General features: G+C 48.3%; 2 protein-coding genes across 3 annotated transcripts in view; both read right to left on the reverse strand.

Moving 5' to 3' along the window:
• Window positions 1–2,177: 2,177 nt before the first annotated feature.
• MYO1A (myosin IA) lies at window positions 2,178–27,304 on the reverse strand. Of its 2 annotated transcripts, XM_010337211.2 has the most exons (27): window positions 27,191–27,304; window positions 26,970–27,085; window positions 26,612–26,706; window positions 26,290–26,394; window positions 26,051–26,097; window positions 25,853–25,916; window positions 25,565–25,663; window positions 23,168–23,271; window positions 22,918–23,065; window positions 22,301–22,419; window positions 22,133–22,219; window positions 20,546–20,611; window positions 20,286–20,390; window positions 18,028–18,090; window positions 17,626–17,826; window positions 17,228–17,454; window positions 16,683–16,883; window positions 16,364–16,457; window positions 15,737–15,886; window positions 15,574–15,642; window positions 15,131–15,205; window positions 10,686–10,820; window positions 10,211–10,317; window positions 9,737–9,869; window positions 9,442–9,594; window positions 9,137–9,264; window positions 6,753–8,886 (listed from the first exon to the last, which is right to left on the reverse strand). In XM_010337211.2, the coding sequence occupies exons 1-27, from the start codon at window positions 27,302–27,304 to the stop codon at window positions 8,760–8,762; spliced, it is 3,132 nt and encodes a 1,043-aa protein (XP_010335513.2). In that variant the 3' UTR covers window positions 6,753–8,759. The 2 variants fall into 2 exon arrangements, with proteins under 2 accessions (XP_074258863.1, XP_010335513.2); XM_074402762.1 differs by lacking the exons at window positions 26,290–26,394; window positions 26,612–26,706; window positions 26,970–27,085; window positions 27,191–27,304 and adding an exon at window positions 2,178–6,744 and having other exon boundaries at window positions 8,775–8,886; window positions 26,051–26,283.
• NEMP1 (nuclear envelope integral membrane protein 1) overlaps window positions 27,240–27,728 on the reverse strand; it is a 30,229-nt gene continuing 29,740 nt past the window's right edge. Inside the window, exon 10 of the mRNA XM_074402763.1 lies at window positions 27,240–27,324. The gene's annotated coding sequence lies outside the window, so the exon portion shown is untranslated. The remainder of the gene's footprint in view (window positions 27,325–27,728) is intronic.

Here is a 27,728-nt window from a genome sequence, read left to right on the forward strand (position 1 = left end):
AAAGCAAAAACCAAAGGCCGGGTGCGGTGGCTCACACCTGTAATCCCAGCACTTTGGAAGGCCAAGGTGGGCGGATCACGAGGTTAGGAGTTTAAGATCAGCCTGACCAACATGGTGAAACCCCTGTCTCTACTAAAACTACAAAAATTAGCTGGGCATGGTGGCAGGTGCCTGTAATCCCAGCTACTCAGGAGGCTGAGGCAGGAAAATCGCTTGAACCCAGGAGGTGGAGGTTGCAGTGAGCCAAGATCACGACACTGCACTCCAGTCTGGTGACACAGTGAGACTCTGTCTCAAAAAAAAAATTAAAAAAATTTAAAAAAAAATCTCCATTTGTAAGGGCATCTCCCTCTCTACACCCAAACCTCCAAAACCTTTTAGAATAGAAAAGACAATGGCTTAAAGTTTAGATAACAAACCTTACGTTTATTTGGATCTAAATTCTGTGCCTTTGAGATACACATTTTCTACCTTATTTCATCTAAAAGTCATGTCTTAGAGATACAAGTTTAGAGTTGCCTAGTTAATAATTAAGACATAAAACAGATAATTTAAAAATTGATCATCTGAAGTTGGGGAAAACTACCTAGAAACTGACAAATAAAAAATCTGTGTAATCCCAGCACTTTCGGAGGCTGAGGTGGGTGGATCACGAGGTCGAGAGATCGAGACCATCCCGGTCAACATGGTGAAACCCCGTCTCTACTAAAAATACAAAAAATCAGCTGGGCATGGTGGCGCGTGCCTGTAATCCCAGCTACTCAGGAGGCTGAGACAGGAGAATTGCCTGAGCCCAGGAGGCGGAGGTTGCGGTGAGCGGAGTTCGCGCCATTGCACTCCAGCCTGGGTAACAAGAGCGAAACTCCGTCTCAAAAAAAAAAAAAAAAAAAAAAAATCTGGTCTTGGGGCCAGGTCTGGTGGTTCACGCCTGTAATCCCAGCACTTTGGGAGGCTGAGGTGGGTGGATCACAAGGTCAGGAGTTTAGACCAGCCTGGCCAACATGGTGAAATCCTGTATCTCCTAAAAATGCAAAAATTAGCCGGGCACAGTGGTGCATGCCTGTAGTCCCAGCTACTCAGGAGGCTGAGGCAGGAGAATTGCTTGAACCCAGGAGGCGGAAGTTGCAGTGACCCAAGATCACATCACTGCACTCCAGCCTGCGTGACAGAGAAAGACTCCATCTCAAAATAAATAAATAAATAAATAAATAAATCTGGTCTGGGGTAGTGGCTCATGCCTGTCATTCCAACACTTTGGGAGGCCAAGTTAGGAAAAGTGCGTGAGCCCAGGAATTCAAGACCAGCATGGGCAACATGGTGAAACCCCTTATCTACAAAAAATACATAAATTAGCCAGGCCTGGTGTCATGTGCCTGTAGTCCCAGCTACTCAGTCAGGTGGAAGGATTGATTGAGCCCTGGAGGTTGAGGCTGCAGTGAGTTGTGATGGCACCACTGCACTCTAGCATAGGTAACAGAGGGAGAACCTGTCTCAAAAAAAAAAAAAAATTATAAATCTATAAGCTCTACTTCTGTTTACATGTCTGTATATTTACATGTGCCTGTGTATGTAATATTCCATTATCAAAATATATGAGCTCTAATTAATTGTTTTTAAAAGTGCTTAAATCAAATCTTTTATTAAAAAAATAAAAACTTTGGCCGGGCGCGGTGGCTCAAGCCTGTAATCCCAGCACTTTGGGAGGCCGAGGCGGGTGGATCACAAGGTCAAGAGATCGAGACCATCTTGGTCAACATGGTGAAACCCCGTCTCTACTAAAAATACAAAAAAAAATAGCTGGGCATGGTGGTGCGTGCCTGTAATCCCAGCTACTCAGGAGGCTGAGGCAGGAGAATTGCCTGAACCCAGGAGGCGGAGGTTGCGGTGAGCCGAGATCGCGCCATTGCACTCCAGCCTGGGTAACAAGAGCGAAACTCCGTCTCAAAAAAAAATAAAAATAAAAATAAATTAAAAAAAAATAAAAACTTTAACTCAAATGTCTGTTTAATTCACATGACTTTGTAAACCAAAAGCAAAATTCTAAGCCTCCTTAACTATCTGAATGGACCACTCCTCACAGCCAAGGGTATTCTAAAATTAACCTGAAAACTAGGTCAGGACATGATGGGAAGGGGGAACTCCTCCCTTTTGGAATTACTGATAGAACAGACTAAGTCTGATAAGAAACATACATTTATTGATTCATTGATTAATATAAAAATGCCTCTTACTAAATAACTGATTACTGATATCACATAGAGGCCTGGCTTTGGTGGAAGCCCATCTGTAACACCACTGCCTAAAACGAGACACAACTAATAACTATTTAACTAGCAGGGCCTATTCTTAGGACTAAGAGACAAGATCCATGGCTTATAAGACAATTCACCAACTCAATTTCTGGACCATAAAATTTCTTTTAAAATTTTCACACTGAGGAATGCCGGGACTCAGAAGACAATACCCTAAAATGAAGGCTCAGTAGCAGCCACAAAAGCAGTTTTTCTCCGACCCTCTCCTGCCCTCCTATCTCTGTGCCCCATTCTCCCCGAAGGTCAGCTGTAAAAACCAGAACCTCTTTTCTCGAAAGCCAGCCATAAAACCTAAAATTACACTATGTAAAAACTGGCCATAAAAAATTGTATGACCTACCTCATTTGACTTAGGTAATAAGACCCCCATGCCGGAGAGGGTCCTGCTCCACACTCAGAAGGAAGGAATGCAGGAGGCCAGGAGGAATCTCAACAGACATGTCTTGCTGGGTTTCCCCACTCAGTCTGTTAACATTACATCTTGCCCTTTCTGTCCAGTCATATTTCTACACAGCTGTCCATACTTTGCAAAACATAAACATAAAAATTGGCAATTTCCTCTATATATTTGGGTCATTCTGTAAGGCTCTCATACATACATATTAAATACATTTATCTACCTTCTCTCCTATGAATCAATGAGTCTTATGTCAGTGTTTCCATGCCTGAGTCCAGCTCAGTAGATGTGGACCCTGGGCCTCTTTCCCACCTTGTTCACCCACCAGCTCCTTGCCATTTAGACTTCAGGCTTGACTCCTGGGCTAGGACAGTCTCAGGAAGGTGCACCTCCCAACCCAGGTCAACCAGGCTCAGGCCCCTGAAGGTTAGAAGGTGAGTTTGGCATTCCCTCCAGTCCTCTCCCATCCTCCTCCCAGAGGGAGCTGCCCCATCACAGTGGTCCTCGGGAGTGGCACACCCCTCCCCTGCCATTGGGCGAAGAAAGCTCCAGTGTCAGCCTCCCTCTGCTCCTCACCAGTGGTCATACCTCTCCCACCCCAATCCTTTTTGACCCCTGAAGCAGCTGGATTTAGCTGCATCCTTCTAGACTTCTCCTGATATAATCTCAGAGAAGATGAACAGAACTTGATGGCTGCACTGCCCCCACCCCCTCCCAGGCCTTGATCTCTTAATTGCTTCCCTTTTTCCTCGAAGTTACATTTTCCCCACTCTAATCCGTCTCCCTGCAGTTCAGACATCTTCTCCTCTGACCTTTCAAGCCTCTTGTTGACATCTCACACAGATGAGGGCGATTATCTGCTTATTTCACACCCAAGGGAGAGATCCCCAGGGAAGAGTCAGAGCCAGGATTAGAGCCAAGAGCCAGAGCCAGATGCTGCTGCTCAATGAGACAGGGGAGATGCAAAATCGAAGCCAGAGCCATCCGTCAGACCAGCATTTGTAATGGGTGCGGTGTTTGAATGCTTGCAGGGTGCTTTGGCGTCGAGCAGTCCATCTGGTTTTCATCACCATGACCATGTAAGTAGGAAATATTCCCATTTTCCAGATGAGAAAACAGGCCCAGAAGGTTTAGTCATTTGCTCCAGTACATATGGCTACTAACCAGTGAAGAACAGCCTCAAATCCAGTTTGTCTCACCCGAGATCTCCCACTCTTTTTACTGCACTGACATAAACTTTGATCTGTGAGGGAACTGTTAACTGTGCCAGAGGGAATGGGTGGCCCATCTCTCCAAGAGACTTGAAGATTTAGAATCTGCTACTCGTCTACATCTTGGGATTGGGAGAGAACTGTATTTTTATATCGTATTTACTACAAAAACAATCTGTTCAACAAGGCCTTCCCCAAGCACCCTGTTTAAAATTATCGCCACCCCAAAACTCCATATATCTCACTCCAGTTTTTTCCTTCATGAACTTATTACATCCACCATGCTAAGTATTTTACTTATTGTCTCTCTACCCTCACTCCCACCCAGAAATATAAGCGTCACTGTGGCAAGAATTTTTGCCTGTTTTGTTTGCCATTTTATCCCCCATTTTATGTTTAACATATAATAGGTGCTCAGTAAAAATATATTTACAAGCCTGGGCATGATGGCTCATGCCTATATTCCCAGCATTTTGGGAGGCTAAGGTGGGAGAATTGCTTGAAGCCAGGAGTTCTAGAACCAGCCTGAGCAACATAGCAAGTAAGATCCCATCTCTACAAAAAATTTTTTTTTCCTTTTTTTATTTAAATTTTTTTTTTTTTTTTTTTTTTTTGAGGCGGAGTTTCGCTCTCGTTACCCAGTCTGGAGTGCAATGGCGCGATCTCGGCTCACCGCAACCTCCGCCTCCTGGGTTCAGGCAATTCTCCTGTCTCAGCCTCCTGAGTAGCTGGGATTACAGGCACACGCCACCATGCCCAGCTGATTTTTTGTATTTTTAGTAGAGACGGGGTTTCACCATGTCGACCAGGATGGTCTCGAGCTCTCGACCTCGTGATCCACCCGCCTCGGCCTCCCAAAGTGCTGGGATTACAGGCTTGAGCCACCGCGCCCGGCGCTTTTTTTTTTTTAAGATGGAGTTTCACCATGTTGGTTAGGCTGGTCTTGAACTCCCGACCTCAGGTGATCCACCCACCTTGGCATCTAAAGTGCTTGGATTACAGGCGTGAGCCACCATGCCCGGCCCAAAACATTTTTAAAAATTAGCCAGGGATGGTAGTCCTATGCCTGTAGTCCTAGCTACTCCAGAGGCTGATGCAGGAGGATCACTTGAGTCCAGGAGGTCAAGGCTGCAGTGAGCTATAATTGCATTACTGCACTTCAGCCTGGGCAACAAAGTTAAGACTCTCTCTTAAAAAAAAAAGAAAATGTTTACCAAATGAACAAGGAAGCCAGAGCAAAGTTTCTTGTATCATAGTCCAAAACATGGATCCACCATGGAACCTCTCAAGTGCTGCTCGGGTCCTGAAATGTTTGTCTCCCACCCCATGCACCCTGGAACTTAGACTGTACTGACAGAAGTCACTGTGGCTACATAGGGCCCCATGTTCATCCCAGAGTAAGGACAGCAGCTGGGTCTCAAGGCCTCTTTATTACGTGAGATGCTAATGGGGCCTCATTAAAAGCTTCTCATTACCCAGCTAATTACAGTGCTGTGTGGGTAAAGAACATGGGCCAGGACCCAGGGTTGAGAGCATTTGGTAGGATGAGGAGAGAAGTGAGAAGCTGTTTACATGCAAATGGCATGACTGGTTCATTCCTGTGAGAAGCCCAAGTGCTGTTGCTAATTGGATCCATCCATCTCCCTCCTCCTCCTCCTCTCCTAACCCTACCAGTCTGCAGCTGCAGTCCCAAGCTAGGCAGCCTGGAGGAAGTTGGATATGCAAGAGGAGGAGGTGTTAAGTGAAGAGCTGAGGACCAAAAGCCTCCTGGGTCCAATCTCTGCATCCATCCCTGCTCCCAAGCCCTGGCACCACGGAAGCAGCGCTTCAGCAAAGGTCCACCATAAATAATGTCCTTTGATGATGCATCATCTCACAGAGGATGGCAGGAGCCGAGGATGGGGGGTGGGAGGCAAGGGGATGGCAGGAGAGCTGATCACCCCTTGATCTCTGGGATTAGCAAAGACTTGAAAGAGCTAATGCTAGGCTATGTTGGAGAGGTGATAAGGGAGGGAGGTACTGGAGGGTTAGGACAGCCTGGGCTTCATTTTGCCCAAAGATCATATGGAAATGACATGCAAAGTGGATGTTGCAGTTATAGAGCCCCCAAGTGTCTTTTCTTGAATGCCCACTCTTTATTTGAGCCACATCTCAGATGATGTCCATGGCCTAGAGGAGCAGGGTATTTGGAGTCCAGGGTCCTTAGCAGCTCCTCCCCTGCAACTTCCCCTCTTTGCTGCAAGGATGGGTTAGGGATGAGGCCAGGAAAAGGTGGGTACAGTTGTGCTGTGATGAGACAGGTTAGTCAGCGATTGACTAAGGGCCAGAGGTGGAAACAGACCCTCTAGCTTGTGCACACGAAATGGCCTAAATATATCCACCACATGCACAACCTGTGGACTCAAAATCCAGAGGGGCACTGGCGAGGGGAGGGCAGGGCTAGGGTCATACATGACACTGGGTGGAGATACCAATGAAGAGTGGAAGGATGACAGCATTCTACATCCTGCCATGTCCTGCAGCCAGGAGACAGCTGGAGAAAAACCCACAGACCAAGGAACAAGAGGCCCTCAGAGCCTGGGGAAGAAATGGACTAAGCCAGGAGACTGAGCTAGAGCTGGTTTAAACTGTGAGATGCTAGAATGGCTCCTCATGGGGTTGGGGAAATCCAGGATGGCTTGTTTCAGAGGCTGAAACAACCCAGACTCAGAGTGCTGAACTGGCCACCAAAGGGAGAGGGCTGGGAGAGCATGGGCAGGGCTGGGAGCGGAGGACTGGCAGCAGAACTCCAGCTTCTTCCACAGTGATGGAGCCAATTCCAACCCTGCAACACAGGTGGGGAAACTGAGTCCCTATTGGTTTCAGGGGATGAAAATACACATTCCTGGGCTCCAGGCAAGAGAGGCAGAGGCAGGAAAGAGAGGACGAAGGGAGAGATGGAAGAGTAAAGGAGAAGGGAAGTGCCCACCCTTCCTTGAACTCCAGTCCGTCCACATGATGAACACAGTGTGAACAGGAGTGAGGCCTGGGGCCCTAGCCCTTCTCCTCTCCCACCACCCCCAGCCCAGGGAACTGAGCGTGCCTTCAGCCCTGCAGAGAGAAATGCAGGATAGGGAGCAGCAGCTGCATGTTCTGAAATTGCTTCTGAAAATGACCAGACACTTCACTGGGAAAGTGACGACAATTTGGGCCCTGGGAGCAGGAGATGAGACAGAGAGCGGGGGCGATCAGGCACAGGTCACCACCCCCCTCTCAGCCAGACAGGCTCTTCTTGGCCTGATTCTGAGAAGTCAAGGATAGGGGGAGTTCTTGGGGGTGGAAGAAGGCTGGCCAGAGCCTAAGCTGCTCCTATTCTGAACAGAGCTGCCCTCCTCCCAAACAAGGCAGGCTCTAGCCCCTTACCCGCCTGAAAACAGATGACTCCCAGGTCCTATCTCAGCTCAGAGCAGGGTGTGCCAGAAGCAAGTGGCTTGTGCTCAGAGCAGATTAATCTGCAGGCAGGAAGAGAAGTTAATCAGGTCTCCTTCACCGGCATGATTGCCAGGGGCCGTGAGCTGCCTGCAGATGGAAGTCAGGTGGAGGGAGACCCCAGCCTCAAGGCACAGTGAGCTAAGGGAAAGAATTGGGAAGAGGTAGGCAAGGTAGAGATCTCGAGAGGGGGAAGAGACAGCCAGAGACAAAGGCAGCCCCTGGTAAGCTCCCACAGACCACAGATCTAAATTTTACTGTGAATATATGAGCATCTTGTTCCCCAAAGGTAGAGGCCAGGCTGGTGAGAGGCTGAGACGAGACAGAATCTATGAGAAAACAGATATGAGGGGGAGTAGAAAAATATTTAAAGCATTTTACAAAATATTACATGTTAATATTAGAGCCCACAGAAACAGGGACAATGAGATGGTGTGAGATCGTTGGAGGGTGAGAAAAAGATAATGACGATGATGCAGAAAAAAATAAAGGAAGAGAAGAGGAAGGGGCCAGTTCACAGGCATGGGAGGGTCTTGATGAGGGAGCCTCCCAGTGAAGTGCCACCCGATGCAGGCCCCAGCTGTGGGACAGCGTCAAGCAAGATAACCAGCAAGATAACCATTGGCAGCAGTTTGGCCGTGGGTGTGTGGAAAGGAAGGGGGTGCCATGGAGGCTGGTGTGATGCAGCCCTGTGCTGTGTGTGGGAGCAGAAGGGTGATGGCGTTCCCAGCTCCAGGGGACCCTGCATTCCCCCGCCCCCCCAGTATACATGAGCCCTCTAGCCTTGGGCCGCTTTTCAGGCTAAATGGCCGAAGGATCCCAGTTTCTACCAAGACAGGGATGCTCACTTCTTCCCTCCAGGGACACACTTAATGAATCAGTCCACTGGCCACCTGCGACCTGAGCCCCATCCTTAACTCTCCTCGCAGCCCCCGCACCCCCCTCAGTCTCTCCAAACCCCCGCAGAGCTCAGCCGGTCAAGGAGCCTGAAGACAATTTCCCTTCTTTTCTTTTCTTATTACCTCACTACTTGGCTCCAAGAAGCTTGAGGAGGAACAAGGGCATGGGGGGCAGGGGTCTAAGTACACCTGGGTGAAAAGATATGGGGAACAGGGACCCACCCACCCTGACCAAACCTTTCCAAGGCACATGTTTTATTAGTGGGCAGAGAGGCTGAGGGTGGCAGGAAGCTACTTTTGGAGGAGAGAATTAGAAGGGTTTGGGACAAGCGTCCTCTTCAAGGTAGTTTAATCCCCAAGCTGTGCCCCATGATCAGAGGGGTTAGACAGAGATCTTCCCAAACAGGAGGGCAGAGGGGGGTTAGTGCTGGCCAGGAGGAAGCAGCTGCCATCTCTGCATCGTGCCCCCTCCTCACTGCACAGTCACCTCCAGGGAATGACTCCCCTTCTTTTTGCAGCGTAGCTTGCTGTTGTCACCACCTGCAGGGCCCTGGACAACCCTGACAGCCAAACTGTTCTCCTTGAACCTCATTGAGAACCTGGAGAGGGAACAGAAAAACCAAATCTAGTGCCAATCCCTTTACCTGACTCCTGCATTTCCATGATAGCTCCCCCATCACGCAAGTCAGAGGACTCGAGGCCCCAGAGAACCAGGGTTGGGGGCCTGAGAAACACCTCCAAGCCCTGCCCTGCCCTGCCCTACATGCTTCACTTTCGGATCCTGGTCACAATGACCATCAGCCTGGTCGTCTGCCCTAAGCCACCCCTCATTCCAACTCATGGCCTCACTTCTCAGTCACGGTGACTGCAAGCTGTCTCTGCGTGGCATCCAGCACAGCTCGGTACATTCTGGTCAGCAGTTCAATCACATGCTCGCTGACCAGCAGGAAGTCCCCATTGGAGCCCACGGATGACATCTTAGAAAGAGGGAAAAATAGCAGGGAAGGGATTCATTTTTTTCTCTCCAGGAGCAGCCTGAGGGATGGCAATGGCCCAAAGCGAAAGGTCTAGTCCCCATCACCTCTGGCCTGCCCCAGCCCTGGGATGCATACCACCTTCTCCAGTCCAAGGCCTGCCCCACCTGACTCTGATACCTCACTCAGATGCAAGCTAAAGAGCCCATCCTTGAGGCTGGTGACTGACACCCCAGCCACATCATCCAGCCCAATGACAGTTTTGGCCTGGGACTTCTTGGTGTCTGTGAGAATCACATGGCCCTTGGTCAGGAGGAGAATCCGAGAAGAAGTCTAGGGACAGAATAGGAAAGAGTGAGGAAAGGCAGGATTATTGTCCCCACCCCACCCGGCAGGGCACACACACAGCCTACTATCCGCTTTCCAGCTGCTGGCCCACAGTTCTGCAGAGGAGTTCAGCCCGCAGGCCCTTTACCTTGCCATTGCCACGATTGACCTTCTTCACAGCCTCTGCCATCAGAACAGGGCCTTCCTCTCCACCTTTCAGCTTCTGCAGTTTGGGGTTCCCTTGCAGCCCAATGTAGTCACCGCAGAATGGAATGGGGACACTGAGAACACATGGGAGGTGTGCAGTGGAAACAAGGCCCCACAAGGCTTCTGCCCCACCTCCTGAGCTCCCATCCTAGTCCTCCCGGGCCCTTCCCCATGTCCACGTATCCTCTGTCAGTGCTCCACAGAGCATAGTCCAGGACCAAGACATCAGCACCACCTGGGGAACTTGTTAGAAAGGCAAATTTTGGGCCCCACCCCAAGACCTGCTGGATCAGAGACTCTGAGGAGGGGCACAGCGCCTGGGGATGACAATCCTGCCTGGTGATTCTGAGGCAGACTCAAGTTTGAGAACCACCACCTGATGGAACTGGCTGTGCAGGGTCCGGGAGGTCCTCACCTCTGGGGATATGAAGCCTTCTTGCCCTTGAACAGTTCGCTGGCACAGAGCTTTTCCCTCAGGGTCTCTACCTGCTTCGGGGACAGCTGATCCCGGAACCTCTTACACTGTGGGGAAGGAGGGACAGGAGCTAAAATCATAGAGTGGGAGGGCAGGCTGGGGAGGGAGGTAAGAAACATGGACTAGAAGACACCAGGAGAGGAGAGAGATCGAGAAAAAAGGACAGGCACTAAACACCTCAGGGAGAGGCCGGGGCTGTAGGACCACCGAGGCAGTAATGGTTGCACAACAAATGAATGTCACTCATCACTAAACTGTACACTTAAACACAGTGAAAATGGTAAACTGTATGTTATATAGATTTTACCACAATTTTTTAAATGGGAAAAACATAGAAAGGGAGGCAAAAGAGGAAAATCATCGGGAGGAAAAAAAAAAGACGAAATGAGAGGAGGGGTTCCTGGGCTCCACTTGCCTTCCACCGGTAGAAGAGCTGCCGCAGCTCCTGATTTGCTGTGCTAAAGCACTTGTAGGGGGCGGCTGGCCATGTCTTGTCCAAGACGTTTGTGGATGGCAAATTGTTCTTCAGCCCCAGTAGGAATTTCTGTACCTGAGTTGGGAGCAGGGGGATTGGGAGTGGAGTGATGAGAAGAAACACTTCCTAACAGGCAAACTGGCACCCAGACCCTGCTACTTCAAAGGAGGAAGTTAACCCACAGTGAGAAGCAAGGGGTGCTGCTGAAGAGATGGAAAGGAGTCACCTCTTAGATCTTTTTCAACATTAGGTGCAGGCTTGAGGCTGGGAGGTAAGAGCATGAATAGGAGAATGGAGGGAGAGAAGGATTATTTCCAACCAGAGACCTGCTACCCAGGGCAGTGACGTAAGAGGAACCAATATGAAAGCTGGTCTCATTGCTTTACTCCTGTAGCTTTCTATTCCCTCTGTTCACAATTGCCTACAGGTGGCAGCCACTGTGTTGGCTGTTGGCTAGGTACCAAATTTCCCCTCCTCTCACATCAGTCAAGTCCAAACATATTAGCCGCCATTCAAAGGAAGAACGAGCAAATGAAGGTTCAGGGAGGCAATGAAGAGGCCCAAAGCTTCAGAGGCCCCATTCCTCTCTTGAGCTGAGGGATCCAGACCCTTGAACTACAAAGAAGTGCTGCAAGCAAATGTATGTCATGTCTGAATGCACAACAGTCAGGGTCCTAACCACAGTAAAATATCCAATCAGTGGCGGTCAGTTACAATTTGCTCCAGCCTCTGTCCAAGATCCCATGCTCTTCCTCCTTCTCTCTGGCCTTTCCCAAGGTTTCACTGGAAGTGCTTCTCTCTCCCTGGTTTCCTCCATGACACTTATAGCCCAGCCTCATGTCACAGGACCCCTGCATTCCCCGGGCACACCACCCAAACAGGACTCTTTCCCATGCCCCTCCCCAGCCCAAGAATGATGACTGTGTGCTTTGGCTCCCGCTGCTCTCTTGACTCAACTCTGCCAACCTGAGAGACCAACTCAAAGCCCTCCCTGATTCCCCAGGCCCCGGATTGCTGCTCCTTCCTTTGAAGCTCCACAGCACTTTGCCTACACTTGTCTTTGTACTATAGTTATTTGCATGGAAAACATCTCCCTCTCCTAGATACTGCGTTGTTACAAGGCAGAATCCCAGGTCTCACTCCAGCCTGGGTGACAGGAAGACTCCATCTGAAAAACAAAACAAAAAGCTGCCAGGCATGGGGGCTCATGCCTGTAATCCCAGCACTTTGGGAGGCTGAGGCAGGTGGATCTCCTGAGGTCAGGAGTTCGAGACCAACCTGACCAACATGGAGAAACCCCATCTCTACTAAAAATACAAAAGTAGCCAGGCGTGGTGGCACATGCCTGTAATCCCAGCTACTGGGGAGGCTGAGGCAGGAGAGTCACTTGAACCCAGGAGGCGGAGGTTGTGGTGAGCAGAGATCACGTCATTGCACTCCAGCGTGAACAACAAGATCAAAACTCCATTTATATATATATTAAAAAAAAAAAAAGAGAAGATCAGATCAGAGAGTTGGTCAGTGCAGATCATGATGGGCCCTGTAGGCTATGGTAAGGAGTGAAATGGAACACTGTTGGAGAGTTTATGCAGAGTAGTAGCATAATATGATGTAAGTTTTAAAAATTCAATAAAGCTTATTATTTTGAAAGTTTTTAAACTTACAGAAAAGTTGGAAAAATTGATATAATTAACATCTGTATACTGTATGTCCCTCATTTAAATTCACTGACTGATAATGTTAACACCTTGCACTGTGTGTTCTAACACATACACACATATATGTGCATATAAATACATGCATACACACATTTACACAAATCCTTGTTACCCTACCATCCTAAAATAGGTTATAGATATCATGACATTTTACCCTAAAATGTCAGCATGCCTCTCCCAAGAACTGGGACATTCTCTTACACAATTGTAACTTTGTTACCACACCTAAGAAAATCAACAGGTTAAAAAATTAAATTGAAAGAGGCAGAACACACAGTAAACTACTGTAACTGCAGGAATTATCCAAGCTCACTGTAGCTTCAGACTACAAGTCTGGTAGGTTTGGTCCATGGGATCTGGGCCTGGAAAGGCCTCTAATCACCCTGGAGTCCCCAGTCCCTGGTCTGATTTTATTTATTAATAATTCAACAAATATGTCTAAGCAGCTGTCATAATCCTTTTTGTTCCAATTAGTATGGAGCTTCTGAAGGCTTTCTTCTTTTTATTGTTTGTTTCTTTCTAGATCTAGAATGTTCTGTCTTTCCCTATGCAGCCCACCTGCCCCCAGGTCTGCCTAGAGCCACAGGTTGCCCAAACATCTATTGGGTGGGGGACGGTCTTAGGCAGTGTTTAAAAGCTCTAGAGTCAAATAGTTTGTATCCCAGCTTTACCACTTATAGCTGTAGAACCCCTGGCAAGTTATTTAACCTCTCTGAGGCTTGGCTTTTTAACTATAAAATGGGAGAAAGAAAAGAGCCTACCTCACAGGGTTGTTGAAAGTATTAGAGTTAATGCATGTAAAGAGCTTAATGCATAGTAGGTGTTCAAAAGATAATGGGTAAGGCCAGGTGCAGTGGCTCACACCTGTAATCCCAGCACTTTGGGAGGCCAAGATGAGCAGATCGCTTGAGCTCAGGAGTTTGAGACCAGCCTGGGAAACATGGTGAAACCACATCTCTACCAAAAACAGAAAAAATTAGCTGGGTGTGGTGGCATGTGCCTGTGGTCTCAGCTACTAGGGAGGCTGATATCATGCTTCCTGCATTTCAGCCTGGGCGACAGAACAAGATTCCACTTCAAAAAAAAAAAAAAAAATAGGCTGGGCGCAGGGGCTCACACCTGTAATCCCAGCACTTGGGGAGGCCAAGATGGGCAGATCACTTGAGGTCAGGAATTCAAGACCGCCTGGCCAACATAGTGAAACTCTGTCTCTACGAAAAATACAAAAATTAGCTGGGCATGGTGGCGTGTGCCTGTAATCCCAGCTTAGGAGGCTGAGGCAAGAGAATCGCTTGAAACCAGGAGGTAGAGGCTGCAGTGAGCCAAGATCATGCCTTGCACTCCAGCCTCAGTGACAAGAGTGATAGTAACTAAACAAATAAGAATAAAACAAAAGATAATGGGTACTGTTATTAGCTACGGTCAAGGCAATTGCAAACTGGAATAGTCAGAAACACTGGGGAGATCAGTGCCCAGTGGCTGCATGCTTCTGTGGGGGTGTGATTTATTGAGACCCTGGTCTAAACCCAGCAGCTTCTGGGTTGACATTTAGAAGCTGCCTGACAATATACAGGTAAAAGAAAAGGAAGAAGAATAGCAGTCAGGATATAAGAGCAAAATCAGATTACAAGTCTCAGGTGTGTAGCAAGAAGCACGTATGGTGGGAAGCCAGATGCTCTAGCACCAACACAAGAGGCGAGCAGGCAACTAAAGAGACCTGGAAGATGGAAGTTCCCTGGGGAGGGAAAGAGGCTGAGCAAATGAAGGCTCAGGAAGGCAAAAAAGAGGCCCGGAGCTTCAGACCCATTCCTCTCTTGAGCTGGGGGATCCAGATTCTCGAACAACAAAGAGCGGCTGCAAGCAAATGTGTCTTATGTCTGAATGAGCACAGTCAGGGTCCTAACAGTTACAATTTGCTCCAGCCTCAGTCCAAGACCCTGTGCTCTTCCTCCTTCTCTCTGGCCTTTCCCAGGGTTTCATTGGAAGTGCTTCTCCCTCCCTGGTTTCCTCCCTGACACTTCTCAGAAACACCATTACTATCTGACTGATATCTCCAGAAGTTACTCTTCTCTGTCTCTGTTTCTCTCCCCCTGGGAATTGCCTGTAAGTTTGATTGTATAGGCCTTCCAGGTGGGTCTTCCCACCCAGCCTGACCCAAGTCCTCCAGAATTAGGATAGGTCCTTCCTAAGATTTACTTTCTGACTTGCCCACAATAGTTTCAGAGGAAGTAAAAGGAAGACATAATTCCTCCACCTTCACCCCAACCCTAAAATGGATCTTGGGAGGTTGGGCTAGTGTGCGGATCACTCTACTCTTCAATGAGGCTTAGCCTCTTTAACTGTTGTTAAACACCCAGCCCCAGGCTCTTCACAAGCCTATTTGTCCATGAGACCAGATGATGGGTGTGCTGAGACGTCTTTCTGCCATAAGGTCACCTGCAGTGTGCACTCATGCCAAACTGCTATCTGATTCTGCCCCTGAGTCCAAGGCACTGGGACCTGCTCCCTGCAGGTAGCTGCCCAGCCCCTCTTCTCCTAGGACTTAAGTACATGCTGACTGAGGAAACTCTTGGAGGAAAGCTTTGGGTTGCCTCTTCTCAAACCCATCTCCCAAATCTGTATCTCCCTGCTTCACCCCCAGCATCCACCCTAACCTCTACCACTTACCATGCTCTTGTAGATGAAATCTGCCAAGGTGAGGGCAGCCTCTGACCGGAAATATTTGCGATAATTCTTTCGGGCCTGGCAGAAAAGTACAAGAAAGGAGCCAAAGTAAAGACAGATTCTAGAAGAGGTTCTACTATTTTTCAACCACATAAAGAACAGAGGAAGATAAAGAGCTGAGATTGTAGCTGGAGAGAGGAAATAGATAAGTTGGCAGTGAGGACACTTAGAGCAGAAGGCAAAGTTCTGCTGCCAAGTTAGGCATCTACACACCCAGACACCTACACAGGTCTCCCCTACAGACCTCTCACTGCCAGGCACCCACCCACACATGGACAGAGGTATGGCCTGGGTGCAGGTAGGACTAGCTCTCTGCTGCTCTAGCCAGCAGGTGGCACAATCCAGGAGGAACAATGTGAGGAAACCCCTGTTCCACTCCCCATTACCTTCCACCCTCTCACAAAAGCCTGGATCAACAACACAGATGCCTTTATCTTCCCATAGCGTTTCTTTTGCTGTAGAAAACATGGGAGTTGTTAGAAAAATGGCACCTCCTGAGCCACCTCCCACCCTACAGTGAACGAGGTGGGACTTTGGGGGTGACTATACCATGTTTCCTCGAAACCAAGAGGAGATGAGGATTTGACTCTTTCGCATCAGCTGGTAATGTGTGCGGCAGCGCCAGCCTCGGTAAATCTTCTGTATGAGTGTGGCCAGCTGCTGGAGTCTCAGGCGCCTCTGCTCTTCGAGGTAGAAAAGCTGTGGAGAGGTGGAAGGGTGGGACACAGAGACTGGCCCAGAGGAACAGTGCTTTCCTCTCCTGTATCCCAACAGTACTGAGGCTTCCCAACCAGGCCTTATTTGATCATTCCTTTGTCTTCTTAGTTCATTCATTTATTCATTCAGTAAACAAGCATCTACTGAACTCTAACTCTGTAGCAGGCACTGAGCTAGGTGTTGGGAAATCAGACATGAGCAGCCCATCACCCCAACCCTCAAGAGTTCTGCCTCAGGCAGAGGCACTTAGAGCCATGCAGCATGGAGCTCCCCAGGTTCAGTGCAGTTTAGGAATCCAAAAGTTCAGTTTCCAGGGATAAGGTTCCTACAGACAGGAAGCTTGCCATCCTCTATCCATTCCACATTATACATGCTCCCTCCCCCTCCAGCCTTTCTCAGGTGGACTCTCACTCTTCCACCTTTCACCCTCACCAAATGCAAGTGCATTCTCTAACTCACAGTCTTGGGGCTTCTAATGAAGATCTTTGTCTTGCCAAAGGCCAGCTCCCCTGACGATATGCTCAGCTCCCCCAGGATCTTCTCAACACCTTCCCTATGGAAGCAAATGATGGAGAACTGCAGAGGGGTACCTCAGGAGAGAATCTTCTTCCACCTTTCCCCTAATCCTTTCAGCCTCCAAGAAGTGATCATTCAATTCATTCCCTCAAGTATCCATTCACCCAGCTTCAACAGATGTGCATGACACCTCCAGGTCTCTTCCCCCAGGTCTCTTCCTGCACTGCCCTTTCCTGACGCCCGTCTCCCCACGGGGGCTTACCGGTCTCCCCCATTCCAGCGAGGCCAGGTGCTCCAGCTCAGCAATCGGTATCTTTCCAGGAAGGGCCCGTAACCCTGGCGGTGGGCATAGCCTGCCCGTCGCACCCGCACATTCTCCAACAGTCCCAGGTACTGAGCCTGAGTTGCCACCAGGTCTGAAGAGAACTGACCTCGCTGCTGATGCTCATTGGGCTTTATGCACCTGGGTAGGAGGCAGGGTAAGGTACAGGCTTCAGGAGCTGACACCACTTCTAGTGTAGCCCATCCTACACCCCTGTGCTTCACACAGTCCACTTCGTTGAAAATTTTCAAAGAAAGTAGACACACTGGCCTCCCCAGTTTCACTCACTTCTAAATATTCCCTACTGAATCTGATGCTCTCTTCCTATGGACTCTCAGCTCCTTATCTGGCTCTGTTTTCTGTGAGGAAAGGACTTCTAATATCCTTATTCCAGAGGCACCTCCACACGAACATGTTCTACAGCACACAGACCCTGCACATGCCATCACATATGTAGCATGTTCCCCTGTATGCCAGCATGTCACCTGATGTAGTTGGGGTTCTTGGAATACAGGTTCTTCATAAGGATGGCCACAGAACTCTTGAACTGGGCCCCAGCAGTCGGGGGTCGTTTGAGAGATGCCTGCTTAGGATTGCCCTCAGGAAACAAGGACCGAATGAGGGGGTGCTGGGCCTTCCACATGGCCTGTGACAGATCTCGGAAGAGTAGGTCATTATTTTTGTCAATAAAGCTGGTCACGTTGTATGTCACCTGTAAAGGAGCAGTTATTGGTTTGGAGACCCCACAACCTTGTCCTAGCACTTGGCCCCTCCCGGTCTCATTGTGAAGTATTCCACACTCTCACTTTCCCCAGGTTCCTCCCGTATTGCCTTCGGCCTGGGCCTGGGCCCTAATCTCTTTCCTCCAGCCCTGTTATTTCACCTTGCCCGCATAGTGGCAGATGCGGAAGCAGCTGAGGCCCATGGTGTGGTCATATTGACGCTGAGCATTCTGGGTGACTTTGCTCTCATAGTAGCTGTGCTTAGAGAAGAGCTGGTTCAGCTTTGCTAGGAAAGTCGAGTCACTGACCACCCCAGGCCGCAGGCACTCCTCATCCAACATGGCCAGGATACCTCGCTGATTCTGGGCCAGGGAAACAAAAGAAACCCAACCTAAATCTGGTCCTCCAAGATGTCCACGTTCTCATTGCTGCCCCCTCTTCCACCTTCTCATTTTCTGCCCTCTTTACTGTGCTTACCAAGTGGGGAATCAGGAAGAGACAGGGGAAGGATGTTCAGGCAGCCTGGAAGGGCAAGTCCCACAGGTAGAAGAAAGATAACTCACATGCTCAATGAGATTGCAAATGATGCCATTATCAAAATAGTCCACCTTTGTCCATGGTATGCCCTGGTTGGGAGAGACAACAAATTACAGGGAACCGGTCCAAGACAAGTCTCCAGAGACCTCACCAGATCCAGCCTTTCACCTACCCAACAAAGGACATCAGAAAGCCCCATAGTTCACAGGGTCTTTGGTATGATTTCTATTTTGTCTCCATCCCTCCAAGCTTGGTGGAGAATTTGTGGGGTGGGTAGACAGACACACGGAAGGAACTGGAGCAGCTGTGAGAGAGTGAGACAGTGCAGAGATCCCTGTAGGTGGTGTAGGATGGAGACGAAAGTGTAAAATGTTGGGTGAAGATTAGGATAGAGATTTCCGATGTGGGAGTGGGGAAGGATACATGTGTACATGGAACAGTGGCCACACAACTCTGTGCTCTATAAAACCATAGCACATGAGTGAGAGTTTATCGTCAAACAACAGGGCTAATGGGTTACATCTTCGATGATTTATATCAGTGATTCTCAAACTTGAGTGTGCATCACAATCACCTGAAGGGCAATTAAAATACAGATTGCTGGGTCCCACTCCCTAAGTTTCTGATTCAACAGGTCTGGGATATAGGCCTGGAATCTGTATTTCCAACATGTTTCCAGGTGATTTTGATGCTGCTGGTCTAGGGCTACTCTTTAGGAACCACCTTACCTACATGAGACTTTGAGACTAAATAATTTTTTGAAAAGCAAGAATGGTAAAAAAGCAGAAGACACAAAGATAATCGTTCTCTACTTTGGGGACCTGCTGGGCATCAGGCCCACAGACAGGATAGCTCCTAATCCCACCCAAGGGCCAGATGCCCCAGGCTGAGACATTCTCAGGTATGGCTGGGAAGCATAGGTCTTTCTTTCCTCCCTCTATCACAGATCTTTACAGAAAACAGAATTAAATTAAGTTGCCCTCCCACTTCATCCCCAAAATACCTTCCCCAAGTTAAAGGAATTATGATATTCTTAAAATACTATATAAAAGCATCCTTACATACTGACATGGAAAGATCTTGTTACGTGATGACAACAAAGTACAGAACAGAGTGTATTTACTGCCATTTGTATAGATTTTGTGGAAAAATATATTTATAAATTTGCTTGCATATGTGTGAGAGACTTCTGAAAGGAGGCCCATGTTGGTTGCCTCTGGGTAGGGAGGGGAACTAGGAGTCTAGGGGCAGAAGTAGGAGGAAACCTTTCCTTATATACTTTCTAAGCTTTTTGAATTTTGAAGCATGGGAATGTATTATGTATTTGATCATTTAAACTGTTAAAATTAAAACACACAAAACAACTAAAAAAACTTTTTCACACATTGTGACCACATTGCCTGAAATTCTGTTACAACTGATTCCTGAGAGCTCACAAGGGAACATCCCTGGGAGGGTTTTGATGCGTGAGACTCAGCCATTAACACTTTGAAGGGAATGAGCTCAATCAGAGAGCTTTTCTAACACCTAGCCATAGATATTGGAGCCATGGGGCACTTCTGGTGAGGAAGTCTGGCATCATGGTGTTACAAGAAGGGACAGCAACAGTAGCTAGGGCCTGGGGGAGACCAAGGGCTCTGAGATGTTAGAGAAGGGCACAGAAAGAGATGTGGTTGGGCCAAGCCCAGGAGAAATGTCCTTTCTATATTTGGCTCACAGTCTGCCATAGGCCAAGCACAGCTGTCACTTCCCTCTTGTCAGGACTTTCCACACATGCACCCTTTCATCAATGTGCCCCCTGCCTGCCTGGCCTGGATGGTAGGCCATGGAAATGGAGGAGGGAGAGCAGAGGATTAGCGCTACTTGGTAATGCTGGAATGATCTATCTTTTTTTTTTTTTTTTTAAGAGATGGGGTTTCACCATGTTGGCCAGGCTGGTCTTGAACGCCTGACCTCAGGTGATCTGCCCACCTCGGCCTCCCAAATTGCTGGGATTACAGGTGTCAGCCACTGTGCCCGACTGAAATTTTTTTTTTAAATGAATGAGAGGTTCTTACGTTGCCCAGGTTGGCTTTGAACGCATAGCCTCGCCTCCTCAAGCACCAGAACAACTGGCCTGAGCCACCGCGGCTCCTTGGAATGATCTACTATGCAAGGGCAACATTTTGTCCTCTGTGTTCCCATCCAGGGATGACTTAGAAGAAATTGTGAACAAGGAGAAAAAAAGTTCGGGCATATGCCTAGAAGTTGTTTAAGAGGGGGAAGTAGAAAAGACTTAGTTTACTTCTCTCTTATATTCCTCTTGCTCTTCTTTCAGGGTCATCTCTATGAACACCTGCTGCAGCTTCTCATTGCAGTAGTTGATCACGAATTGCTCAAAGCTGTTATCCTGAAGAGGGTGCACAGGTTAGAGAGCTCACTCCAAGACACTTTCTCCCTCTCAGCCCTACCACCCCTCCCTCACAACTTCCCCCAACCTGCCCGCCATGAGCCTGTCCACCTCTAAACCTAAGCGAGCAGGGTGCTAAAGTGAGGTGCTCTCACCTCTAATATCTCAAAACCGTAGATATCAAGGACTCCCATTACCTTCTTCTTTTCCCCGATGCCCACCTGAAGAGGAGGGAAAGATAAATCTGAGAACAGGCCCCCTCTGCACACTGGGAAAGGTCCTTCTGGAGCAGATGGGGTTGGAGTTTGGGGCAAACAGAATTAGCAAGAGCTTTGCCAAACTGGAAAGGAACGTTGTGATTTTACTCTCCCTCCTCCACCCACTAGAGGACAAGCAAAGAGGGAGGAAATGAGGAAAAGGAAGATACAGATAGAGTCCAGGAGGGTGCTCCCATGGTACCAGGTAGAAAGACATTAAAACCTCTCAGGACAATAACCATCTCTTATATTTGTAGAGTATTCTACAAAAGAGTCCATGTATTTATTTAAGGCTTATCATAATTTTATAAGGTATTAGTATTCCCATTTTACAGATGAAAAAGTCAAATTTTAGAAGGATAGGTACTTACCCAAGCCTAGACTTAAATCCCTTCTTATCCTACTACCTTTCAGTAATAACCTCTAAATAGACAGCACTTCCATGAGGATAATTTGTTAATAACAGCTTTACTGAATATAATTCACATACCATGTACAATTCAGTGGCTTTTTATATATTTGAAAGGTTCTACGACCATCACTACTACCTAATTTCAGAGCATTTTCATCAGCCCCTAAAGAAAATCCTATACCCATTATTAGTCACTCCCTATACTCCTATCCCCTCAGCCCTTGGCAGTCATTGACCTACTTCCCATCTCTATGGATTTGCCTATTCTGGACATTTCATATAAATGGAATCAAACAAAATGTGGCCTTTTGTGACTAGCTTCTTTCACTCAGCATTGTTTTCAAGGCTCATCAATCTTGAAGCATGTATTAGTACTTCATTATTTTTGTGTCCAAATAACATTCTTTTGTACAGATATACCACATTTTGTTTATTTCTCCATCAGCGGATGGTTATATGGGCTGTTTCTACTTTTTGGCTGTTATAAATAAGGCTTCTATGAACATTTGTGTACAAATTTTAGTGAGGACATTTAATTTCAGTTCTCTTGGATACATATCTAGGAGTGGAAATTGTGGAATCATATGGTAACTATTTACATAATTTATCCGATCCTCATTAAACCCTGTGAAGCACGTAGGCATGCACTACTGTTTCTTAAATAGTTTTTATTTACTTTTTTTTCATAAAATATAGAGTTGGGGTCTCACTATATTGCCCAGGCTGATCTTGAACTACTGACCTCAAGGAATTCTTCCACCCAAGCCTCCCAACGTCCTGTTACAGGTGTGGGCCACTACACCCAGCACATTAGTGTTTCTTAGTGGGCATTTCCAAATCAGGAGACTGAGCGCCAGAATCTTTGTGAAATTGAAAGTCCACATGACTGGTTAGTAGATGATGGATCCAGATTGTCTAACTCAAAAGTCAGTGATGCTTCTATGACAACATACCATTGGAAGGAACTGTACCCTCACTGTCATCTTCCCTACTCTGCTCATCTCAGAAACCAAGGTTTGGGCAAGAAGGTAAGGCAGACAGGAGAGCATTGAGAGAGCAGAGTGGGCACTTGCCTTGATGCTCTCATTGATTCGATTCACTATCCAGTTGAAGAGGCGGCTGTAGATGTTCTTAGCCAGGGCGTCCCGAGCATACTGAGCCTGTGGATGAGGCCCAGATGGTTAGGGTGCCATCACAGAACAGAGTCAAAACAGACCCTTCCACTCCACTGAGCCCCTTACCTGCATGACATTCAGTGCAGTGACCACCTTTTCCTTGGCTGTTTCCATGGTCCTTGAGCACAAAGCTCTCTCTAGTTCCTCTGAACTCAAGCCCACCATCTCCCCAATCTCCTGAACCTCTGAGGTAATGAGAAAGTACAGCATGTCCTTAGAGGCAGCTTTCTCTCAGGGGAGGGACCACAATCTGATAAGTGAAACTGCCTGAGAAACTGGTGTCCCGGGGTCTCACTGGAGAAGTCATTGCAGCCAACCCAAAACATGGCCCTTGGAAGAATCTCAGGGAGCTAGGGGGCAGGAAAAAGGGGATCTGGGCACTTTGCGTGCATCATCTACTTTAACATGAGAATCTCCTGAATTAGGTGTCATTACCCTCATTCTGCAAAAGAATCAACTCAGACTCAGAGAATTTCCAGACCTAGGTCTATCACATTTCAAAACTTCATTCCAATATATTTCATTGGGAGTTCTCAATGAGTCTGTTTAGCAGAGAACTCAGGAGTGGGCTGAGTGGGGCTGCATCAGGGTGAAGTCAATTATGCTAGAGATGGTAGAAGGACACGACTCAAAGTAGGAGATTCAAGGCCTGTGTTGGGGCTCCAGCAGGGTAGGGTGCAGACCTCTCCCATCACAGATGCCACTTGCTGGTATCCCATTGGCCTGGAACTCATCAGCCACCATCACGTTCCCCAGCTTTAGCACCACGGCTGTCACTTCTAGCACTTGTCGAATCTCCTCCTCCGAGAACCCAATCACTGCCATTGCACTCTTAAGCAGAAAACAGAAATCAAAACCTGAACTGTTGGTGCCAGTCCAGTGAGAATCGAGGATGACCTAAGGGCCCAAGCCTGCCCCACCCTGGGTACCCACCTGTACAGCACTGAAGCTGGAGGCGTCATCCATGCCATCCACTCTGGATGCCTCCTGGTTCAGATAGGCATAGCCAGTTGTATCCCGCTCAAGCTTCAGGGCCTCTGGAAGGGCCAGTGTTGGGGAAGAGGGTTAGTACCCAGGCTCTCTGGAGCCTTCCAGCTGCCTTGACACCTCACAGCCCTTGCCCTCATGGATTCATTTTTGTTTTGGGTTCTTCCCCTGCCTCCTTTGTTTTGGGATAATTAATCCCTATAATGATAGACTAATTTTTTGTTGCTGTTGAGACAGGGTCTCACTCTATCACCCAGGTTGGAGTACAATGGTGCAATCTTGGCTCACTACAAGCTCCACCTCCCAGGTTCAAGTGATTCTGATGCCTCAGCCTCCTGAGTAGCTGGGACTACAGGTGCATGCCACCATGCCTGGCTAATTTTGGTATTTTTAGTAGAGACAGGGTTTTGCCATGTTGGCCAGGCTGGTCTCAACTCCTGGACTCAAGCAATCTACCCACCTCAGCCTCCCAAAGTGCCGTGATTACAGGTGTGAGCCACTGCACTCTGCTTAATATACTAAATTTTTAAGTACACTTTTAAGTAGCGTTTAGGGTTTTGACACTCATACTGATGAGGTTTTCCCCCAACTTTTATGAAACAAAAGCCTGTTTAACTCTTCTCCCCACTCTCAGGGTCCTAAACAATAACAAATAAGCAACCCCTCCATCCTATGCAAGTGCCTCTGGAGGGTGATGGTAAAGGGAGAAAGGTAAGCTTATATCTCCTGCCTGCCCCCAGCCTCAACTCTTGGCCTGGGTTGCTCGTTCACTGTTTGAACACTGAACACCAATAAAGGCAGGTAGGATGTTCCCTGACCCTGAAACCTCTTCTAAAAAGTTTTCTCTGATGTTGAGGGCCTGAGCCAAGTGGCTCTCTTGCGTTCCCCACTGGCGAATCTCTATCCCAGCCCATATATGGATTAGATTATGTTTTTTTCTCTCTCTCCCATAAATGAGCAACTTGTGTGTTGGGACTGTTTCTCATCTCCATATTCTGTGTGCCTGTCTGGCAGTTAGGAAGTTTTCTCTTTGTAATAAATGAATCAAACGAATGATCAAAGCTGTTCCCTAGGACGGGAAGGATTGGGTTAATCATGGAGTTTGAGGGATGTCAATTATCTGGTATGCAAATGACCTGAGAATCAGGGAGTATCTCTCAAACTATATTCTAATGGCAGCTCCCCCTGGCACACAAATTTTGAAACAAGAGCCTGCTAAGGAGCGGCATCTGGAGGGAGAATGAGTCAGAAAGTCTGGGGATAATGACACTTGGGAGACTTCATCCAGAGTTGATTTAAACCAATAGTGACAGAACCAACCAGAACAAGACACTAATTCCTGTGATGCAGACAAGTTGAACACTACCAAAACTATTCAGCTAGAAATGAGCACGATATCTGCAGCGGTTCCTGGAGATCATAAAGATCTCCAAGAGTGGAAAAGAATATAGCACAGGTCCAGCATAGAATCACCAGAAACCAAAGAGACATTCTTGGGAGCCAGATACCCAAGTGGTGCTCATAGCCAGAGGGAAGGTTGGGAGGCAAACTCTAGTAGGACTTAAAGTCCACCAGACTCTCCAGTGATGTCCACCCAGAGCCACTTGAGGCCAGTCCAGCATCCAGGCTGCAATGGACTCTTCCCTAGGCCAAGGCAAGGGGCTCTAGGCCTTCTGCTCTTACAGTCACTTGCACAGGCCTGATGGCTCCAATCACACAATATTACAATGGATCTGCTCACATACCTTTTATCCCTAAAAGACTGTAAGTTCTTCAAGGACAGGGTCATGTCTTACTCAACTCTGTTTCCCTAGAGGTTAGCATAATATTTGATCATAGTAGGTGCTCAAGAGATGTTGAATCGATGAAAAGAAAATCAGGAACAGGGTCCTAGGTGAGGCAGATGTAGACCCAGGACAGCTTCAACTGGAGCTCAATGGAAGTTCCTGAACACTTACAACACTCTGCCTGATTCCCTGCTTTAATTAAATCCCCTTAAATTGAAGGTAGAAAGGAAAGTAGATGGAGACAAGTGTTTCATATTTGAAGCCAGCTCAGGGAAAGTGGAACCCAGACAAGAAACAGGAATAAGAACAGTGAAAAGGCAAGAAGCCATATCCCTGGCAATAAAACCCAGAAAAGGAAGAGAACAGGCGGGTAAAGGAATTTTTTCCCAACGAGTGGGTGAGGCTCAGAAGTGGGAAATGCAGCAAGGAAAATCTGGGAGGATCAAGGGAAGAGGGCTTCAGGGGCTCAGAGGGAACAGGGGTTCTGGGACTGAATGAAGGTTGGGACTTTGCCATGTGTCACTCATGAGGACACTTTCCCCATGCAAGAACATACTCAGCAGCTGTGCATCTGCTCCAGCCAGCAGCTGATAGAAGATGTGGAAGTTCCTTTCTCCTTTGAGCTGCTTCACCACTCGGGATTTCTCAAGCAGATCTGGCAGATAATTAGAAAACATCCTGAGGGCTGGGAGATACCGAGGCTTCCCTCCAATTCTGCCAGCATTACTAGTGGTTGGGAAGTCTACTTGATGTCTAACATTTTGCCTTTCTACAGGGACAGATTAGCAGAAAGTGCTCCCCGAGGCAGGTGGAAGACAGGTCAGTGGAATGGGAAGACACGTACAGTTTGTGATGACACCACCAAGGGGGGATCCCTTGAAGTCAAATTCAATATCCATGTATTTTCCCTTCAGAGAGAGACCAGAGAGAGCGACTTAGCTTCTTCCTCTTCTGACCACCCTGCCCAGGAGGGGTCTGTGCTACATTCCTCCCTCTCAAGCCCCCATATCCTCTCCTCCCAGGTGGGGAGACATTTACTCACAAATCGGGAGGAATTGTTGTTGCGAATGGTCTTGGCATTGCCAAAAGCTGCAGAGGTGAGGAGGGAAGAAGTGAAACTCTAGAGAAGTGAGAGGAGGAAGGGCTTCCAGTCCTCGTGCCAATAGATTCTTGGGGGCTGAACAAGAGCAGTGATTTTGCAGCACTGGAAAAGAGGGTCTAGGGCTGAGTGATTCTGAGGGCTAGGTGGAGGGTGGAGAGGCCAGAGACCAGAATTCTCACCCTCCAGCACTGGGTTAGACTGCAGCAGCTGCTCCTTCACAGAGTTCACCTGCTCTCCTTTCCCACAGACGGCAGCCACGTAAGACATCACCAGCTTGCTGGCCTCTGTGAAGGAGAAACACTTGTGGGTCCCCACCCAGGACCAGCCCATACCCCCGCCTCCTTAACTTTCCTCACTCCAGTGCCTCACCACCCCTTGGAGTCAGAAAAAGTGGGAAGGAAGTTCTGCAGGGTGGAGGGTCAGGTCTAGGACTGGCTTGGAAAGAGACAAAAAAGCAGTTCCAGAGGTGACTCCATGTGTTCCCCCAGCCAGGGGCCTCACCAGTCTTCCCCGATCCACTCTCGCCTGTGATGAGGATACACTGGTCTCGGTCCCTGTCCCTCAGTGACTGGTACGCCACATTTGCCAATGCGTAGCTTGTGGGGAGGAAGTGGACAATGACTGTTGCAGAGCCAGTTCAAGACAACATCTTTCACTCAATCTCCAGCACGCAGGTTCACCCACTCTCTCTACTTGGAGCAGACTGTGCAAGATGTGACAGGGCTTGGAAGGGACCTCCAGAAGGTCAGGGAAGGAAGGGGAAGCTGGAGAAGCCCCTTCAGGGGAAGGGACAGAGGAAATTAGGATGCCTCAGTGTCAAAAAGCTGGGGCCCTGTTGGCCTTCCCTTGGTCTACTCACATATGGGGCTTCAGCTCATAGAAAGTATAGTCTTGATATTTGGCAATGTACTCCGGCCCATAGATGGGAAGCTGTTGATAGGGATTCACTGAGATCACCACATTCCCAATGTAGGTCTGGAGCCAGGAAGAAGGTGAAGGGAATCAGCTGGGGGGTAAGGCAGGAGCCTGTGACCTCTCCAGCCACAAATCCACCGCCATAGACACCCATATGACACTCACATAAATCTCCTTGTTTTCATAGCGAAGCTGAAGATTCTTGAGCAATGACTCCTCCACCAGCGATTCCAGGAGGACAAGATCCTCCACTCCCACAGAACCTTCCAGGAGAGGCATGTCCAGAGGGGCCACTGATCCTGGGGATAAGGAGCACAGTTTGCTGATGTCAACTCAGCCTTAGGGGCCAGTAACTGAGGGGAGGATGGCAGAAGGACCAAAGGAGTCTTCCTTTCTTCCTGCCCTGGCCCTAAAGAAAGCCCCCAATCTAGGAGAGGCCTCTGGACCAGCCCAAGCTAGCTAAGGGAGGCTGAAATTCTCAGCAGGACGTGGGGGGATCCCCTGCTACCAGGGTTAGAGTTAGTGGGGGTGGGGCAGAGGTGGGACAGGAACACCTGCCTCTGATCACCAGGGGAAGCCAAGCACCCAGTGGGCTGCAACTGCGGAAGCAGAGTCATAACTGAAGGAGAGAGGGCTAAGGAGGAAAGGGTAAGCGAAGACTTGTGCTGCCACCAGCTACAGAAAGCCCTCTCTCTCCTGCACT

The sequence above is a fragment of the Saimiri boliviensis genome, chromosome 7 (assembly GCF_048565385.1).
Source record: "Saimiri boliviensis isolate mSaiBol1 chromosome 7, mSaiBol1.pri, whole genome shotgun sequence".
NCBI classification, from domain to species: Eukaryota; Metazoa; Chordata; class Mammalia; order Primates; family Cebidae; genus Saimiri; species Saimiri boliviensis.

Coding starts and splice junctions, on each gene's coding strand:
- MYO1A (XM_010337211.2), bottom strand. CDS start 27,304: ATGCCTCTCCTGGAAGGTTCTGTGGGAGTGGAGGATCTTGTCCTCCTG. Junction 22,420..22,917: donor TGGCATCTGTGATGGGAGAG/GTCTGCACCCTA, acceptor TCATTACCTCAG/AGGTTCAGGAGATTGGGGAG. Junction 15,887..16,363: donor TCATTAGAAGCCCCAAGACT/GTGAGTTAGAGA, acceptor ACCTCTCCACAG/CTTTTCTACCTCGAAGAGCA.